General features: G+C 47.8%; 1 protein-coding gene across 1 annotated transcript in view; it reads left to right on the top strand.

Moving 5' to 3' along the window:
• Positions 1-12920, top strand: part of LOC143933698 (fish-egg lectin-like) — a 28256-nt gene extending 15336 nt beyond the window's left edge. The window contains exon 4 of the mRNA XM_077456684.1: positions 12736-12920. Within this exon, the coding sequence (XP_077312810.1) occupies positions 12736-12760 (25 nt within the window). The 3' untranslated portion in view covers positions 12761-12920. The remainder of the gene's footprint in view (positions 1-12735) is intronic.
• Positions 12921-19573: the final 6653 nt, after the last annotated feature.

Here is a 19573-nt window from a genome sequence, read left to right as displayed (position 1 = left end):
GTATGTCTGTGAAGTGGCACGTGTTTCCCATGTTTAGAACAGTCCCTGCACAAAATGACATTTAACTGAAAAAAAGTCATTTAAAACTGCTTGCGGTTTTAATGTAATATCTGGTTCCGGCAATATGGATGAAAATCATTTAGAAAAATGGCATAGGTAGCCCCCCCTGCCCATTACCAGCCCCTTTGGGTCTTGTACAGATATTAAGGGGAACCCCGTACCCATGTTAAAAAAAGGAAAGGCATGGGGCCCCCAGGGACTGTGTAGGTTTGTTGTGTTAAGTAGAATCTGTTTGTAATTTTTAACTGGTACATTTTTAAAGTGTAGTTCTAGTCAAAAAATCTATTTTTAAGATTTATGGAAAACATAGGGAAGGGTTATCACCCCTGTATAATTTTTTTAGCCATCCGTCTTTTTTTTCATCTGACTTCCTGTTGTCTCCTTCCGTTTGCAAGTAGGAGACGTTTGTAAGTTGGATGTTTGAAAGTAGGGGCCTGTCCTATATGCTCTGCAGAAATGGGGGCCTAAGGTGTTGGTGTTGCCACAACACTGTAAGCCCTCAAAGTGACTCTTGGTGGGCGCTGGAGCGCCCTGCTGTGAACGATTATATCAAGAATTGTAATTACATGCCATTGTTGAACAGTGGTAGAAAAACTAGAAAATACTCTAGTTGGAGTGCAGGAATGAATCCTGCTGCAAAGCATTGCATCAAAAATTGTATTACATGCCCCTGTTAAACAGGGGCTGAAAAATTGGGCCTATTCACTGCAACCTCTACCATATACTCTAGTTGGAGTGCAGGAATGAGCCCTGCTGCAAAGCATTGCATCAAAAATTTTAATTACACGCCCCTGTTAAACAGGGGCTGAAAAATTGGGCCTTAGGCACTGGTGCCACGACACTGAAACCTCTCCCATATACTCTATTTGGAGTGCAGGAATGAGCCCTGCTGCAAAGCATTGCATCAAAAATTGTAATTACACACCCCTGTTAAACAGGGGCTGAAAAATTGGGCTTTAGGCACTGGTGCTGCTGCCACGACACTGCAACCTCTCCCATATACTTTATTTGGAGTGCAGGAATGAGCCCTGCTGCAAAGCATTGCATCAAAAATTGGCAGCTGGTGGTGATCCAAGACTGATTCATCTTTATAAAGGTCAGTCGATCAACTGAGTTGGTGGACAGGCGCACCCTGTGATCGGTTACAAAGCCACCAGCAGCACTGAAGGTGCAATCCGAAAGAACGCTGGATGCAGGACAGGCCAGTAGCTCAATTGCATACTGTGCAAGCTCTGGCCAGTGATCCATCCTCAAGACCCAGTAAGCCAGAGGATTTTCGGTGGGAAAGGTATCCAAGTCTGACCTTGCCCCTAGGTATTCCTGCACCATGTAAATCAGACGCTGGCGATGGTTGCTGGAACCGAACATACCTTGGGGCTGCGGACTAAAAAATTGTCTGAGCTCATCGGTCAGGCGGCCACCTTCTCCACCGCTCCTTCTAACCGAAGCCTCAGCAACACGTTGTCCAGGATCAGGAGTTTGTAACCTCCCAGTTTCTGGGAACGCGTTGCACAGATCTTTCTGAGAGGCCTCCTGGAGATGTCTCATCCTCTGCTCCCTCTGCGATGGCAAGATAAGGTCCGCAACCTTACGCTTGTACCGTGGATCAAGGAGAGTGGCCAGCCAGTAATGGTCCCTCTCCTTGATCCGATGAATACGAGGATCCTTCCGCAGGCTTTGCAGGATCAGGGAGGCCATGCAGTGTAGGTTAGGTGAGGCATTTGGTCCGGAGTCCTCTGGGTCACTAAGGACAACATGATCCGCAGCCACCTCCTCCCAGCCAAGTACAAGTCCATGGGTTTCTTGGGACTTTAAATCATCCCTACAAGACTGCTGCTGCTGATGCTGAGTGCCAGGCTCCACCTCCATCCTGACACAATCCTCCTCCTCCTCCTTCTTGTCCTCTTCCTGTGTGATGGGTGGGACAGCAGGAACACTGTCTGGATAAAGGGGGCCTTGAGAAGCAAGGAAGTTCTCCTCTTCCTGCCTCTGTTCTGCCTCAAGTGCCCTGTCCATTATTCCACGCAGCGTATGCGCCATCAGGTGGACAAGAGGTACAATGTCACTGATGCATGCACTGTCACTGCTCACCATCCTTGTGGCCTCCTCAAACGGTGACAGGACAGTGCATGCATCCCTGATCATGCCCCACTGGTGTAATGAGAAAAAACTGAGCTCCCCTGACCCTGTCCTGGTGCCATATTCGCACAGGTACTCATTGATGTCCCTCTGCTGCGTGTGCAGCCATTGCAGCATGGCCAACGTTGAGTTCCACCTGGTGGACATGTCACATATAAGGAGGTTCTTGGGCAGGTTCAACTCCTTTTGGAGCTCAGCCAGCCAAACACTGGCATTAAATGATCGGCGGAAATGCACACAGACTTTTCTGGCCTGTTTCAGGACATCCTGTAAGCCCGGGTACCTGCCCAAGAACCGCTGCACCACCAGGTTAAGGACGTGAGCCACACAGGGCACATGGGTCAGTTGTTCCTGTCGGAGGGCGGAGAGGAGGTTGGTGCCATTGTCGCAAACCACCATTCCTGGCTTAAGCTGGCGTGGCGTCAACCACCTCTCGGCCTGCCCCTGCAGAGCTGACAAAATATCTGCCCCAGTGTGTCTCCTGTCCCCCAAACAAACCAGCGCAAGCACGGCATGGCATCTTTTTGCCTACCTACTTGCGTAGCCCATTGAAAGCCTACGGAGCACCGCTGGTTCTGAGAACAGAGCACTGGAAGAGGCCATGGAGGAAGAAGAGGAGCGGGTGGAGGAAAGAGGTTTGTCACAACCAGTAGTATCATTTTGGAGGCGTGGTGGCGGAACAACCTCCAACACTACTGCACCTTGTCCTGCATCCTTCCCAGCTGCCAGAAGAGTGATCCAATGGACCGTGAAAGATAGGTAACGTCCCTGTCCATGCCTGCTGGACCATGAGTCAGCGGTAATATGCACCTTACCGCTGACCGCCCTGTCCAGCGAGGCAAGGACATTGCCTTCCACATGCCGGCAGAGAGCCGAAATCGCCTTCCGTGAGAAAAAGTGGCATTTGGGGACTTGCCACTGAGGAACCGCACATTGCACAAACTCATGGAAGGGGGCAGTGTCTACCAACTGAAAAGGCAGCAGTTGAAGTGCTAGCAATTTAGCCAAGCTAGCATTCAACCGCTGGGCATGTGGATGGCTAGGAGTGAACTTCTTTCGACGGTCCAGCAGCTGGGGCAGGGAAATTTGCCTGCTACAATTAGACGTGGGTGTACTGCTAGCAGAGTGCCCGCAAGAAATTGGATGTGACACACCTAATTCTACACCTTCATTCCTCTCAGTGCAGGTTTCAGAGAGGACTGAAGTGGGGTTGGAGATCCCAGCTGATGAGGAGCAAGGGGAGGTCCGCTTTGTTCTTTGGTGTGGGTCTTTAAGGTACGCTTGCCAACGAGCTGCATGGCAGGTCAACATATGTCTGGTCAAGCATGTGGTGCCCAAGCGGCTAATGTTTTGGCCACGCGAGATACGCTTGAGACATATGTTGCAAATAGCAGTGGTGCGATCTGATGCACTCGTCTCAAAAAAGGCCCACACCAAAGAACTTTTGGAATAACGCGCAGGGGCAGCGCCCTGCACAGGCGAGGCTCTGTGGTGTGATTCAGTCGGTGTGCTGCCCCTAAACTGGCCCCCGGAGGGCATCCTGCCTCATGGAGCCATCTCCTCCTCCTCCTCTCTTCTATCAGGCACCCACGTGGAGTCAGTGACCTCATCATCCCCTCCCTCTTCATCACTGGAGCAAACCTGGCAGTATGCTGCAGCTGGTGGAACATGACTGCCAGATTGCTGTCCATCTTGAGCATCCCCTCTCTCTGCGCTCATGCTACTGCCTTACTCTAGCTGAGTATCATCATCAGAGCCTTCAAAACACTGGGCATCCTCCTGCAGCATGTACCCAACACTGTGCTCAAACAGTTCGGGGGACATGGTGGGTCTAGGGAAGGAGTGACTGATGATGACATTGAGATGAGGGAAGAGGATGTGTTGGCAGCTGCTTTGCTAGTACCCTGAGCCTGGGTGAGAGAGGATGAGGAGGATGAAGAGGGCTTGGTCATCCACTCTGCCAAGTCTTTTCGGCATGATGCAGCTCAACACTTCCAGCTGCCGAAAATAAGGACAAGCGTGTCCCATGGCCACGTGCTGATGACGATGCACTGTGTCCATGACCAGCACTGTTGTCTCCAGACACAGAGCCTGCTTGCCCTCTTTTATTGGCTTGTGACTGTCTGCCTCTCCTTGTTGGCCTTCCAGACATAGTAATGACCTGCAGGGAGATGGGAAAACCAGCAATTGGGTAGTCTATATTTTGTTGGAGACACACAACACCCACTAACTCCTGCAGATGCCTTTATTATAGAACACCAGCAATAAAGGGTAGCTAAAGGTGTATACTGTGCTGGAGGCACACAACACCTACTAACTCCTGCAGATGGCTGTATTAGAGAACACCAGCAATAAAGGGTAGATACAGGTGTATACTGTGCTGTGCTGGAGGCACACAACACCCACTAACTCCTGCAGATGGCTCTATTCGAGAGCTCCAGCAATAAAGGGTAGATACAAGTGTATATTGTGCTGCGCTGGGGGCACACAACACCCACTAACTCCTGCAGATGGCTGTATTAGAGAACACCAGCAATAAAGGGTAGATACAGGTGTAAACTGTGCTGTGCTGGAGGCACACAACACCCACTAACTCCTGCAGATGCCTTTATTAGAGAACACCAGCAATAAAGTGTAGATACAGGTGTATATTGTGCTGTGCTGGAGGCACACAACACTCACTAACTCCTGCAAATGCCTGTATGAGAGAACACCAGCAATAAAGGGTAGATACAGGTGTATACTGCATTGGAGGCACACAACACCCACTAACTCCTGTAGATGGCTCTATTAGAGAACAGCAATAAAGGGTAGATACAGGTGTATACTGCACTGGAGGCACACAACACTCACTAACTCCTGCAGATGGCTGTATTAGAGAACTCCAGCAATAAAGGGTAGATACAGGTGTATATTGTGCTGTGCTGGAGGCACACAACACCCACTAACTCCTGCAGATGGCTGTATTAGAGAACACCAGCAATAAAGGGTAGTTACAGGTGTATACTGCGCTGGAGGCACACAACACCCACTAACTCCTGCAGATGGCTTTATTAGAGAACAGCAATAAAGGGTAGATACAGGTGTATACTGCGCAGGAGGCACACAACACCCACTAACTCCTGCAGATGGCTGTATTAGAGAACACCAGCAATAAAGGGTAGATACAGGTGTATACTGCGTTGGAGGCACACAACACCCACTAACTCCTGCAGATGGCTCTATTAGAGAACAGCAATAAAGGGTAGATACAGGTGTATACTGTGCTGGAGGCACACAACACCCACTAACGCCTTCAGATAGCTCTACTAGAGAACAACAGCAATAATTGGTAGATACAGGTGTATACTGCACTGGAGGCACACAATACCCACTAACTCCTGCAGATGGCTCTATTAGAGAACAACAGCAATAAAGGGTAGATACAGGTGTATACTGCACTGGAGGCACACAACACCCACTAACTCCTGCAGACGCCGGAACACTACACAAGGCCGCCGCGCTGGCAGCCTTATATAGTGTGGGGCGTGTACTAAACACCCTGAGCTATAACTGGCCACAGGTAGTTTTGGGATGTGCAGCTTTGCTGATTCTCATCCATGTGTTTTTCCATATTACAACACTGTATATCATCAACGAAAACTTCATACCCCAATGGAACGTTCAGTTCAAATAAAAATACATTCCCTATGCATACAAAAAGCATGCAAAGTTGTACATGTAGCACCCTCCTAGTTTGGTTGGCTGCTAGGTAAACCTAGTTGGCTCTTCTGTAGGCAGAGCAGAGAAGCATAAGGCTTGATTTTGCTGGGCTGTTCACTGTCTCATAGGCTGTGGTTCTTTTACTTCCCCCTGTCTTCTGGATATTTATTGCTGTGGGTGGTGGCTCTGGTGTCCGCTTCTCCCGCGGCTTCCTCCACCATGTGTCTCCACTCTGTTCCCCCTAAGTGCTAGGCATCCAATAGGATCGCCTGATGCTTTGGCCAATCGGAAAACAGGTTTTCACGACCTGCTTCCTGATTGGTGGGGAGGAACTTTAGTGTTAAAATAGCGAAAATTAATTTGCTATAGTCACACAACTGAGTGGGCTTTGGGCCACCCTTTTTTAAAGCCTATTAGAGCCTCTGGCTCTAATCAGGTGCTTAAAAAAAACACTCCCCCCCCATTGGAATCCATAGTTTGGCATCCTGATATGTAGATAAGCGGGCTGGGTGCATGGCCAGTGCGCCCTCTATGGATGGGCCGCCACTGCTGCTACTACTACTACTACCACCTAGGATAAAGTATATTGCTGCCTAATTTGTATGTGAAGCAGTTGGAATCTGTAGAGAGGAGCCAGAAATTTAGCAGACCCTAAGTTCTACAGTTTCTACGGTTCAGGGTATTCCATGCCCCCATCCCTATCCGAGTTTACCATTACCCAATGAAAACAGCAAAAACAAAACCCCTAGACTGCACCTGGCTGTGAGTGCTGCATAGGGAGAAATAGGCCCAATTGGCAGCAGCTCCTTCGAGGGTAGTGCTATATACAGTTTATATACAGTATATATACAGCCTGAGTAGAAATTCACTGTAAACATGCACTATATTGCCAAAAGTATTGAGACACCTTCCTTTACACGCACATGAACTTTAATGGCATCCCAGTTTTAGTCCGTAGGGTTTAATCAGTCACAGCTCAAGGAACCCCTGGCAACCTGACCCTGGCAAAAAAAAAAGCAGTTTTCAGGTCATAATTTCTATTTTCAAATTGTTCCTCTGAATCTTTTATTTATTTTGTACAAGTACATTGTCTGTATGGGTGTCTCTTTGTAAGAGAACTGGATGATAAACTGAGAAAGCTTACGCAATAAATAATTTGAAAAGTTCCCATTGTGTTTAGTCATTTCACCATCAAGATTTCAGGCTGGAAGGAGTTCAAATCAGAATGAAAAGGTGCTAGTTCCTCCTATGAGCCCAGCTAAACAAAGAATATGTTGTCTACGTGCGATGACAAATTGAGTGTGAACACAAAGGTGCTTTCAATATCTGCCATGAACTGATTTACATAGCTTGGTGCCATGTTAGAGCTCATGTATATAATTTAATGAGAGCGCCAAACAACTTTCAACAACTTTTAGAGAAAAAGTTAGTTTCACAGTAGGAAAACATAGAAATTTCAACGTGTTTCGAGGGAAAAACAAACTCCCCCTTCATCAGGTCTATAAGAACAAACATAAATAATGTAAGAAAGGTACATAAGTAACATACAGTACATGGAATGTGTAATGGCATATCAATTTAGTTTGCATTAAAAAAGAATCATCTGAGTGACAAATATCCAAAGTCACTTTTAAACATGGTGCATTTCCTAAAAAACAAAAACATTTAGGTTAAAGTGCTCCTAAAATGCTGGAAGACAACAACAAATATGAGAAAAATATATACTGTATAATATATAATACACTGTGCCATTCACCATAATGAATATGGCAATAGAAACCACGGGATGATATCTTAGCTGTATATATATATATATATATATATATATATATATATATATATATATATATATATATGTAGCGGTACCCCCATGGGGGCGGCTAAGTTTGTTCATTACCTTTTGTCAGATGGCTCCGCTTCCAATCCCCCATGCAATTACATAACGCCAAACAGTCAAGACTCTGGATTTTATAATGCTCTATTCTGGGTATGAATCGGGCTGTTCAATAGGGTATATTATGAGATGCCCCATCCGACCCCAGTTTTAGGTCAAAGGGTATTAATCTGTAGCCGTGGCTTGGTTAATAAAGTCACTTATAGCGATCCTTCCTGGTTCCAATTCTCTCTTAAATAGCACTCCCAATATGGACAGATAAGCATCACTCTGAATAATGCTGTGGGTGTTGACTTCAAAGTCACAGGCCACACTGCCTATTTCCATGACTTGTGTTCTCAAACTTCCCTCAATCCTGGATAGTGCTTGATACTGTGGCCTTGGATACACAGTATAAAGTTACTGAGTAGCTCTACTTGGCTGCACTCCCGTTGCTTTCTCCCAATCAACAGTCCATGTTCTACTCACAGAAAGTCGATTCCCAGTTTTCTTCTTCCGCTTGGTTCCTACTTTCTCCTCTTCCTCCAAGCTGTACGGCACATCCCCGCATGGGACGCCCGATCTTCCTCCAGCGCTACATGCTGTCTTCTCCTCCAGGGGCCAGACTTCGGTCTCCCTGGACTCGCCTCCGGCTATCCGGCTGCGGGATCCCTTCCGAACCTCTGGACCTCCAACTCCCCAGAGTATGCGACCCCCCTCTTTTATGAGAGACCTCCCATTGACCATAGAAATTAACCATTGGTCAATTCTCTCACATGGGTTTCCTGCCACTCAGCTCATCCTCTCTTGCCAGCAGAATACACTGTTAAGCAGAGGAGGCAGTGGCGGCTGGTGAAGTTTTAGGATGAGGGGGCGCCAGACCCAGCCCTTCCTTTTTGACCCCTCGCACTTGGTGAAAATGGGCGTGGTTTCAGCAAAATAGTGGGCGTGGCTCTAAGGTGGTGTGGTCAGCGTCTGAGATGAACGAGGGATGGAGGGAGAGGGATGGAGGGACAGCAGGGACAGATCCTACACAACAATAGAAATATGTGTATTCTAGAAAGTTTAACAATCAGCAGATAAAGATATTTCAAACACCTGGTCATCCCGGCACCATGGTTGTTATGGTGTCAGAATGATTGAAGCACATTATTTCTATTATAACATTGTAATATCAGGCATCTTGTGTTGTCTCTTAATTTTAGCCGAGTGAAAATTTGCTAGGTATAACCATCTGAAGTGCACTGGTGGGGCTGCTGGGCACCGGCAAGCTGCATATGATGGCCACTGGCAGGCTGCATATGACGGGTACAGGTGGGGCTGCTGGGCACTGGCAAGCTGCATATGACGGGCACTGGCAGGCTGCATATGACAGGCACTGGTGGGGCTGCTGAGCACTGGTGAGGCTGCATATGACGGGCACTGTTAAGGCTGCTGGGCACTGGCAGGTTGCATATGACAGGCACTGGTGGGGCTGCTGGGCACCGGAAAGCTGCATATGATGGGCACTGACAGGCTGCATATGACGGGCACTGGTGGGGCTGCTGGGCTCTGGCAGGCTGCATATGATAGGCACTGGCAGGCTGCATATGACAAGCACTGGCGAGGTTGCATATGACGAGCACTGGTGAGGTTGCATATGATGGGCACTGGCAGGCTGCATATGATAGGCACTGGTGGCCATAGTCGAGTTCCAACTCAGGGGTGCTTGGCATATCAGGCATCTTGTGTTGTGTCTTAATTTTAGCCGAGTGAAAATTTGCTAGGTATAACCATCTGAAGTGGCCACACACTCTTCTGGCCCACTGCAGAACATCATGAAAGCCAGGGTATATAACTAGAAACCAATGCACCACCAGGTTGAGGATGTGTACTTTTCCTGCCAGAAGGTTGACAGCAGGTTGGTGCCATTGTCACACAGAACATTTTATGGCCAAGAGATGGGGGCAGCCACCTCTTGGCCCACCAATGAAGAGCTAAGGGGATTCTTCTTTCACGTGTGGTCCCTATCCCTGACACATACCAGCTTCAAAACAGCATGGTGGAGGCTCTTGGTTGCTGGGGGGTATGATGGTTTGGATGCGTTAATGGATGAGGCCATTGAGTTGGAAAGGGTAGAGGTGACTGCGCTGTCACTATTATTATGACCTTCTTTGTTTAATTACTTTTATTGTTTTGTCTAGGAAAATTATTCTAGAGGAGGAGGAGGAGGCTGAGATTTCCTCAACTTCAGATGAAGATTTAGAGTGTGTTTGAGTGTTTATATACCCCAAAACGTTGGATCGTCAACTTAATTTTTTTTCTTGACCAGACTTTTATGCCATTGGGTAATACTTACCCTTTTCCCTGTGGTTGACTCTAGTAGAGACTCCTAAGTCCTGGTCATTGGGTAATACGTACCCCTTACTCTGTGGTTGGCTCTGGTAGAGTGTCCTGGCATTGGGTAAAACCTACCCCTTACCATATAGTTGGCTCTGGTAAAGGTTCCTGGCCATTGGGTAATTCTTACCCCTTACCCTGTAGTTAGCTCTGGTAAAGACTCCTGGCCATTGGGTAATTATTACCCCTTACCAAGATCTCTGGTAGAGTTTCCTGGCCATTGGCCATTGGCTAAAACATACCCCTTACCCTGTGGTTGGCTTTGGTAGAGGCTTCTGGCAATTGGGTAATTCAGTTCTTATCCCTTACTCTGGGGTTGCTTCTGGTACAGACTACTGGCCATTGGGTAATTCTTATCCCTTACCAAGTGGTTGGCCCTGGTACAGACTCCTGAACATTAGGCAATACTTGCTCTATGGCTCTGGTTGAGACTCCTGTCACACTAGAAGAGATGCACTGTGATGCCATTTCTGGTCGCATGGTATGTCAGATGGGTTTGTCCATGGGAGCCTTTGGTTCTTTAAAAGAGATATGCTGCTAAACAGGTCAGCTTTGAGAACGGGGGTTTTTATACATCCTCAAACGCTGGATTGCAGATCTCTTTTTTCTTAATCTGATTGTTATTGCATTGGGTAATATCTTACTACGCTCAGGGCTATTATTTATTGCGCCATCACGTCAATTCCTCAATATTGAGAAACAGGTATAAAACAAAATCCTCAAATTTGTACTTATGTCTGCGGGAAACAAAGTACACCTTGACATTGGCACTTATATTGTTTTTTTCGTGCCTAAAATATCTTTCACTTTGGATAGCAGGCAAGAGCAGATATGTTTCCTTTATGGTGAAATTGAAGGTGAAATATCTAACACAATGGGTGACTTTTAGTTGATTTATTTGATAAGCTGACTAAGCATGTTCAAATTCAAACCTAGGAGGCATAATGATCATATTATGGTACTTTAACTTGTAGCTTTAACCACTTGAGTCTCAGGTGCTGTTTGAGAATGGTGTGGGGACAGGGGCTGTTTATCCCAGTTTCATTTTAAAATGGTGCCCTATCTCAACAGCTTCTGCTCCTTTCTTTTTCCCCGGGACAACTGGGGTCAAGCACTAAGCCTAGGACCTAAAATAATCTTCTCTTGCCTCCATTTCCCAAGTTTTCATTGTGGCTGTGATGGACCTGCGCATGCCTGTCCTGTTGCTTTTCACTCCACCCACATCGCCATCTTGGATGTGGGTATGGGGTGACGCTGTGTGTCACACACTCGGGGGACCTTCTCTGCTGGCGCACACAGGAAGTTTGCACTCCCGCACGTGGAGCTTGTCTCCACCTCTGTTTGGGGAGGACTCATTCATCCATCAATGGCCATATAAATACAGGAGAGATAAGCTCTCCTTTTATGGCTACTGGTGCCACTGTACACCCCCCTTGAAAACATTGGCAATTAAAGACATATATTATGTTGTGCTTTCTGAGCTTTTGTATATACTAGAGTGGATACACCTTTTTACTAAGCAGTATCATCTATGACAGAGATTGATTGTTTCATTTTTTATGCCTTTACATGATTTTTTACTCGCTGCTCTGTAACATTAGGACCATTGGTGGCTTTGTTTTCCAATAGTCCTATACGTACCTCTGCAATTGTATCAGGCCTCTGAAGGCCTGCAGGTATGTGGCCTCCTAACTTTGATATAGATGCCTATTTATACCTGTCTACGTTAGACCTCTTCACAGAGACTTCTTTGGTTGGTGGACACTTATCCAGTTTTTCTTCCTTTTTGTTTTACTAGGACCCCCTAGGCAAACTCCAGGGTATAAACGTCAGATTCATTGGATATATGACCTATTAGAGGCTATTGTACAACAATCTCCCACCAAATACATAGTGATAAATCTTGGCTATTTCAGATATGCCTACACTTAAAAGCCCAGTGAATATGCAGTACAAAGCTCTGTAAAATTGGAGATATCCCCCCTTTTTTTCTGTATGAATGTATACCTTATATACTACTCCTTTTTTTTTTCTTTTTTTTATTGATGCCAAATTGGTCCCAGTATGCATATTTGTGGTCTCTTGCTCAAATTCTTTTGACCAGACTCTTCCTCTCCAGCTGTCATCCCCTCCTGGGGCTTATTCACCATCATTGGTCTTCTGACCATTAATTTCTTGCCCATCAGTCTGTAATACCTTCAGCAAGTGTTTCTTATGCTCTTTTGTTTAATTATTGCATATGCTAATGGTATGTAAAGTAAATTGTAATATCGCCATCTAGTGGTTCTTTTACATACTTAGTATCTGTGAATAATTTACTGAAGGTAGGTAGTTGCTTAAAAGCCACAGTAGCTTCCCATAATTCCACTGGTCTATACCATCAGGTCTTAGAGACAGCCCCCAGTAGCCATCTTCCATCTTCTCCAGTGGACTCCACATCTAGTCAGCTGCAATTCTAATGTCAGCCTAATGGAAACATTACCAATATGTTTAGAATCCCTTTCCCTAGTTAGATTATTGTGTTAGGACTGCATATTTTGTATATTGTGTATACTAATTGTATGTTATTTCTTTTATTTCAGTTTTACACTAACTTCCCTGCAATAGAAGTTGAAAAAAGGACCCTGGCTCAATGAGTGCTTTAACACTAGGGATGAGCTTAACACCCCCCGGTTCGTTTCGCACCAGAACTTTCGAACGGACCGGAAATTCGTATGAACTTTAGAACCCCATTGAAGTCTATGGGACTCGAACCTTTAAAATAAAAAGTGCTAATTTTAATGGCTAATATGCAAGATATTGTCCTAAAAAGGGTTTGGGGACCTGGCTCCTGCCCCAGGGGACATGGATCAATGCTAAATTTTTTTTAAAAATGGCTGTTTTTTCGGGAGCACTTATTTTAATGATGATTAAAGTGAAAAAAAAAGTGAAATATTCCTTTAAATATCGTGCCTGGGGGGTGTCTATAGTATGCCTGTGAAGTGGCACGTGTTTCCCTTTTTGAGAACAGTCCCTGCACAAAATGACATTTAACGGAAAAAAAGTCATTTAAAACTGCTTGTGGTTTTAATGTAATGTCTGGTTCCAGCAATACGGATGAAAATCATTGAGAAAAAAATGGCATAGGTAGCCCCCCCCCTGCCCGTTACCAGCCACTTTGGGTCTTGTACGGATATTAAGGGGAAACCCGTACACAAATTAAAAAAAAGGAAAGGCATGGGGCCCCCAGGCCCTATATACTAAGAACAGCATCATACAGGCGGTGCAAACAAGACAGGGACTGTGTAAATTTGTTGTGTTAAGTAGAATCTGTTTGTAATTTTTAACAGTGTAGCTCCAGTCAAAAAATCTATTTTTAAGCTTTTTGGAAAACATAGGGAAAAACATAGGGAAGGGCTATCACCCCTGTATAGTTTTTTGGGCCGTCCGTCTTTTAACATCTCCCTTCCTGTTGTCTCCTTCTGTTTGCAAGTAGGAGATGTTTGTAAGTTGGATGTTTGAAAGTAGTGGCCTGCCCTATATGCTCTGCAGAAATGTGGGCCTAAGGTGTTGGTGTTGCCCTCAAAGTGACTCTTGGTGGGCACTGGAGCACCCTGCTGTGAACGATTATATCAAGAATTGTAATTACATACCATTGTTGAACAGTGGTAGAAAAATTGGGCCATTGGTACTTGTGGTGGTGGTGGTGCTGGTGCCACAACACTATAAGTCCTCACAGTTACTCTCGATGGGCACAACAATGGGCCCTGCTGTGAAATATTATATCTAGAATTGTAATTACATACCCCTGTTAAACAGGAGCTGAAAAATTGGGCCTTAGGCACTGGTGCTGGTGCCACGACACTGCAACCTCTCCCAGATACTCTAGTTGGAGTGCAGAAATCAGCTCTGCTGCAAAGCATTGCATAAAAAATTCTAATTACATGCCCCTGTTAAACAGGGGCTGGAAAATCGGGCCTTAGCCACTGGTGGCATCACCCAGAACCAAAAATGTTCTTCCAAGCTATCAGCAGGATCATTGAGGCGGAAGAGGACAGTCAGTCAACATAACAGGACAGTCACTCAGCATCAGCATAAGCAGTCTTGAAGGGATGTGACATTTCAAGACATTTCGGTTACATCAGCTTCAGGTGCTTGGTAGCTGGTGGTGATCCAAGTCCGATTCATCTTTATGAAGGTCAGTCGATCAACCGAGTCAATGGACAGGCGCACCCTGTGATCGGTTACAAAGCCTCCAGCAGCACTAAAGGTGTGTTCCGAAAGAACGCTGGATGCAGGACAGGCCAGGAGCTCAATTGCATACTGTGCAAGCTCTGGCCAGTGATCCATCCTCAAGACCCAGTAAGCCAGAGGATTTTCGGTGGGAAAGGTGTCCAAGTCTGACCTTGCCCCTAGGTATTCCTGCACCATGTAAATCAGACGCTGGCGATGGTTGCTGTGGACTAAAAAATTGTCTGAACGCATCGGTCAGACGGCCACCTTCTCCACCGCTCCTTCTGTGACTCACCAAAGCCTCAGCAACACGTTGTCCAGGACCAGGACCTTCCAGTCTCTGGGAACACGTTGCACAGACCTTTCTGCAAGGCCTCCTGGAGATGTCTCATCCTCTGCTCCCTTTGCAATGGCAAGATAAGGTCCGCAACCTTACCCTTATGCTGTGGATCAAGGAGAGACAGTAATGGTCCCTCTCCTTGATCCGAAGAATACGAGGATCCTTCCGCAGGCTTTGCAGGATCAGGGAGGCCATGCAGCAGTAGGTTAGCTGAGGCATTTGGTCCAGAGTCCTCTGGGTCACTAAGGACAACATGTTTCGCAGCCACCTCCTCCACATACAAGTCCACGGGTTTCTTGGGACTGTAAATCATCCCTAAAAGACTGCTGCTGCTGAGTGCCAGGCTCCACCTCCATGCTGACACAAGCCTCCTCCTCCTCCTTGTCCTCTTCCTGTGTGATGGGTGGGACAGCAGGAACACTGTCTGGATAAAGGGGGCCTTAAGAGGCAAGGAAGTCCTCCTCTTCCTGCCTCTGTTCTGCCTCAAGTGCCCTGTCCATTATTCCATGCAGCGTATGCTCCAACAGGTGGACAAGAGGTACAGTGTCACTGATGCATGCACTGTCACTGCTCACCATCCTCGTGGCCTCCTCAAATATATGCAGGACAGTGCATGCATCCCTGATCATGCCCCACTGGCGTGGTGAAAAAAAAAACTAGCTCCCCTGACCCTGTCCTGGTGCTGTAGTCGCAACAGGTACTCATTGATGGCCCTCTGCTGCGTGTGCAGCTGCTGCAGCATGGCCAACGTTGAGTTCCACCTGGTGGGCATGTCACATATAAGGTGGTTCTTGGGTAGGTTCAACAGATTTTGGAGCTCAGCCAGCCAAGCACTGGCATTAAATGATTGGCGGAAATACACACAGACTTTCCTGGCCTGCCTCAGGACATCCTGTAAGCCCGGGTACCTGCCCAAGAATCACTGCACCACCAGGTTAAGGACGTGAGCCACACAGGGCACATGGGTCAGTTGTCCCTGTCGGAAGGTGGAGAGGAGGTTGGTGCCATTATCACAAACCACCATTCATGGCTTAAGCTGGCGTAGTGTCAACCACCTCTTGGCCTGCCCCTGCAGAGCTGACAAAATATTTGCCCCAGTGTGGCTCCTGTCCCCCAAACAAACCAGCGCAAGCACGGTATGGCATCTTTTTGCCTGCGTACTCGCATGGCCCCTTGAACGCCTACGGAGCACCGCTGGTTCTGAGAACAGAGCACTGGAAGAGGCCATGGAGGAAGAAGAAGAGGAGGGGATGGAGGAGAGAGGTGTGTCACAATCACCAATAGTAGCATTTTGGAGGCTTGGTGGCGGAACCTCCAACACTACTGCACCTTGTCCTGCATCCTTCCCAGCTGCCAGAAGAGTGACCCAATGGGCCATGTAAGATAGGTAACGTCCCTGTCCATGCCTGCTGGACCATGAGTCAGCGGTAATATGCACCTTACCGCTGACTGCCCTGTCCAACGAGGCATGGACATTGCCTTCCACATGCCGGTAGAGAGCCGGAATCGCCTTCCGTGAGAAAAAATGGCGTTTGGGGACCTGCCACTGAGGAACCGCACATTGCACAAACTCACGGAAGGTGGCCAAGTCTACCAACTGAAAAGGCAGCAGTTGAAGTGCTAGCAATTTAGACAAGCTAGCATTCAACTGCTGGGCATGTTGATGGCTGGGAGTGAACGTCTTTTGATGGTCCAGCAGCTGGGGCAGGGATATTTGCCTGGCAATCTGATGTGGATGTACTGCTAGCAGAGTGCCCGCAAGCACTTGGCTGTGACACACCTAATTCTACACCTTCATTCCTCTCAGTGCAGGTTTCATTGAGGACTGAAGGTCTAGTGGGGTTGGAGATCCCAGCTGATGAGGAGCAAGGAGAGGTCCGCTTTGTTGTTTGGTGTGGGTCTTTAAGGTACGCTTGCCAATGAGCTGCATGGCAGGTCAACATATGCCTGGTCAAGCATGTGGTGCCCAAGCGGCTGATGTTTTGGGCACGCGAGATACGCTTGATACATATGTTGTAGATAGCAGCGGTGCGATCTGATGCACTCGTCTCAAAAAAGGTCCACACCAAAGAACTTTTGGAATAACGTGCAGAGGCAGCGCCCTGCACAGGCAGAGCTCTGCGGTGTGATTCAGTCGGTGTGCTGCCCCTAAGCTGGCCCCCGGAGGGCATCCTGCCTCGTTGGAGATGTCCCTCCTCCTCCCCTCTCCTATCAGGCACCCACGTGGAGTCAGTGACCTCATCATCACTGGAGCAAACCTGGCAGTATGCTGCAGCTGATGGAACATGACTGCCAGATTGCTGTCCATCTTGAGCATCTCCTCTCTCTGCGCTCATGCTACTGCCTTACTCTAGCTGAGTATCATCATCAGAGCCTTCAAAACACTGGGCATCCTCCTGCAGCATGTACCCAACACTGTGCTCAAACAGTTCGGGGGACTCCTCAGGAGGACATGGTGGGTCTAGGGAAGGAGTGACTGATGACATTGAGATGAAGGAAGAGGATGTGTTGGCAGCTGCTTTGCTAGTACCCTGAGCCTTGGTGAGAGAGGATGAGGAGGATGAGAAGGGCTTGGTCATCCACTCTACCAAGTCTTTGGCATGATGCGGCTCAGCACGTCCAGCTGCCAAAATTAAAGAAAAGAGTGTCCCATGGCCACGTGCTGATGACAATGCTCCGCATCCACGACCAGCACTGTTGCCTCTAGACACAGAGCCTGCTTGCCCACTTTTAATGGCTCGTGACTGTCTGCCTCTCCTTGTTGGCCTTCCAGACATAGTAATGGCCTGCAGGGAGATGGGAAAACCAACAATTGGGTAGCTTTAGGTGCACACTGAGCAGATGAAACACTACACTGACTGTAATTACTGCAGCTGCCTGCCTGTGTTACAGAAATAGAACAACACCAGCAATAAGGGGTAGCTTCAGTTGTATGCTGTGCAGGAGGCACACAACACCCACTGTAAATGCTGCAGATGCCTTTATTACAGAACACCAGCAATAAGGGGTAGCTTCAGGTGTATACTGTGCTGGAGGCACACAACACCCACTTTAACTGCTGCAGATGCCTGTATTACAGAACACCAGTAATAAAGGGTATCTTCAGGTGTATACTGTGCTGGAGGCACACAACACCCACTTTAACTGTTGCAGATGCCTGTATTACAGAACACCAGCAATAAAGGGTATCTTCAGGTGTATACTGTGCTGGAGGCACACAACACCCACTTTAAATCCTGCAGATGCCTGTATTACAGAACACCAGCAATAAAGGGTAGCTTCAGGTGTATACTGTGCTGGAGGCACACAACACCCACTTTAACAGAGCTAGGTTCACAAGAAAAGAACACACTGTCCCTGCCTATCCTGCTCTCTCCCTGAACGCCGCAACACACTACACAAGGCCGCCGTGTTGGCGGCCTTATATAGTGTGGGGCGTGTACTAAACCCCCTGAGCTATAATTGGCCACAGGAATAATGGCTCTCCTTGCTGCCAGCGCTGTGATTGGCCAAGCATGTGGGGTCACAGTGCATGCTTGGCCAATCATGAGCCAACAATGCACTGCGATGGCGTAGTGCATTGTGGGCTGTTCGCGCCATACGAATATGGTGCGAACGGTCGATAAAGTTCTGAATTCGCCGAACGGACGGTGTTCGAGTCGAACATGCATTCAACGCAAACGCCAAGCTCATCCCTATTTAACACCCACACGTTGCACATGTAGCGGTCATAACTCTTGATGGGGCAGCCTTGACTTTTGGGCTTACCGGTTACCTCCGCTTGGCTTGTTCTTCCATGTCTAGGGGTTACCAGGGTTAGTATCCAACAACCTTGGACGCTGACACCATAAGGGCCGGTTCACACAGCGAGGCGCGGCGAGGCGTCTCCGACTTGCCTCGCCGCGACCTGCGGGGACCTCAGCGGCGACTTGCAGAGGACTTCTGTATAGAAGTCAATGCAAGTCGCCCCCGAAGTCGCCCAGAAGTAGTACAGGAACCTTTTTTCTGAGTCGGAGCGACTCGAGTCGCTCCTCTCAGAACGGTTCCATTGTACAGAACGGGGGCGACTTGCGGGAGCGAGGCGAGGCGAGCCGTGTCGCCTCGCATCGCCTCGCTGTGTGAACCGGCCCTAAAAGTCCTTTAGAAAGGTTTTTATTTGCAGGGGAAACATCCAATAAACATAGTCTGGTATGGGAACAGAGGGCAAGGGTGAAGAAACTCAGGCACCTTGAACTGCTAATTGCTAGAAAGTCTCTAATACAACCCAGAGAGTAGCCACTCGCAGCTGGGTGTTTCAAAGCTGAACAATTCTCTAGCCAGAGATTATGGCAGTCAGCACTTTAATCCGGAACTTGCAAAGTCTCTAACTGTGAACAAATTTGCAACCGAAAGTGAACAGGAACCTTTCCTTAGTACCTGGAACGTTCTCTGTCTCCTTAGCAGTACTGGAAAAACATGGATCCGTTAGTGTCCTTGACAACCCAGCAACCAGGCACTTCTTGGGATGCCAGCTTGTTGGCCCTCCTCGGAAGAGTCCTCTCCCGATCGCTTACACAAGTTTCGGTGCCTCTCCAAGTCGAGAGCGCACCCAGACGCCTTGAATCCTCCCTCAGTTACTGCGCCTCGGACCAGCCGGTTTCTGAGACTCGAGAACAGATGGATCCTTGCCCCAGACCATGCGGGTCTAATGGGGCTAGTCAAGCTAACCATGTTTGCGGAGCGGCATACGCTCCCGTGATTGGGATCCCTCACGGGGCTAACCCGGTCCAGCTTCAGGAACAGGCAGCTCAGGCCTAATGAACGAACCCCGAACACGGGACTTCAGCCGCTTAAGTACCCTTCCCCAGACTCCTCAGCAGGGCCAGACT

Source organism: Lithobates pipiens, unplaced genomic scaffold (assembly GCF_037356315.1).
Source record: "Lithobates pipiens isolate NorthernLeopardFrog02 unplaced genomic scaffold, aLitPip1_a1.2 Scaffold_27, whole genome shotgun sequence".
Lineage (NCBI taxonomy): Eukaryota > Metazoa > Chordata > Amphibia > Anura > Ranidae > Lithobates > Lithobates pipiens.
The sequence above is the reverse complement of the archived record's forward strand: the minus strand, read 5'-3'. Positions and strand labels throughout refer to the sequence as shown.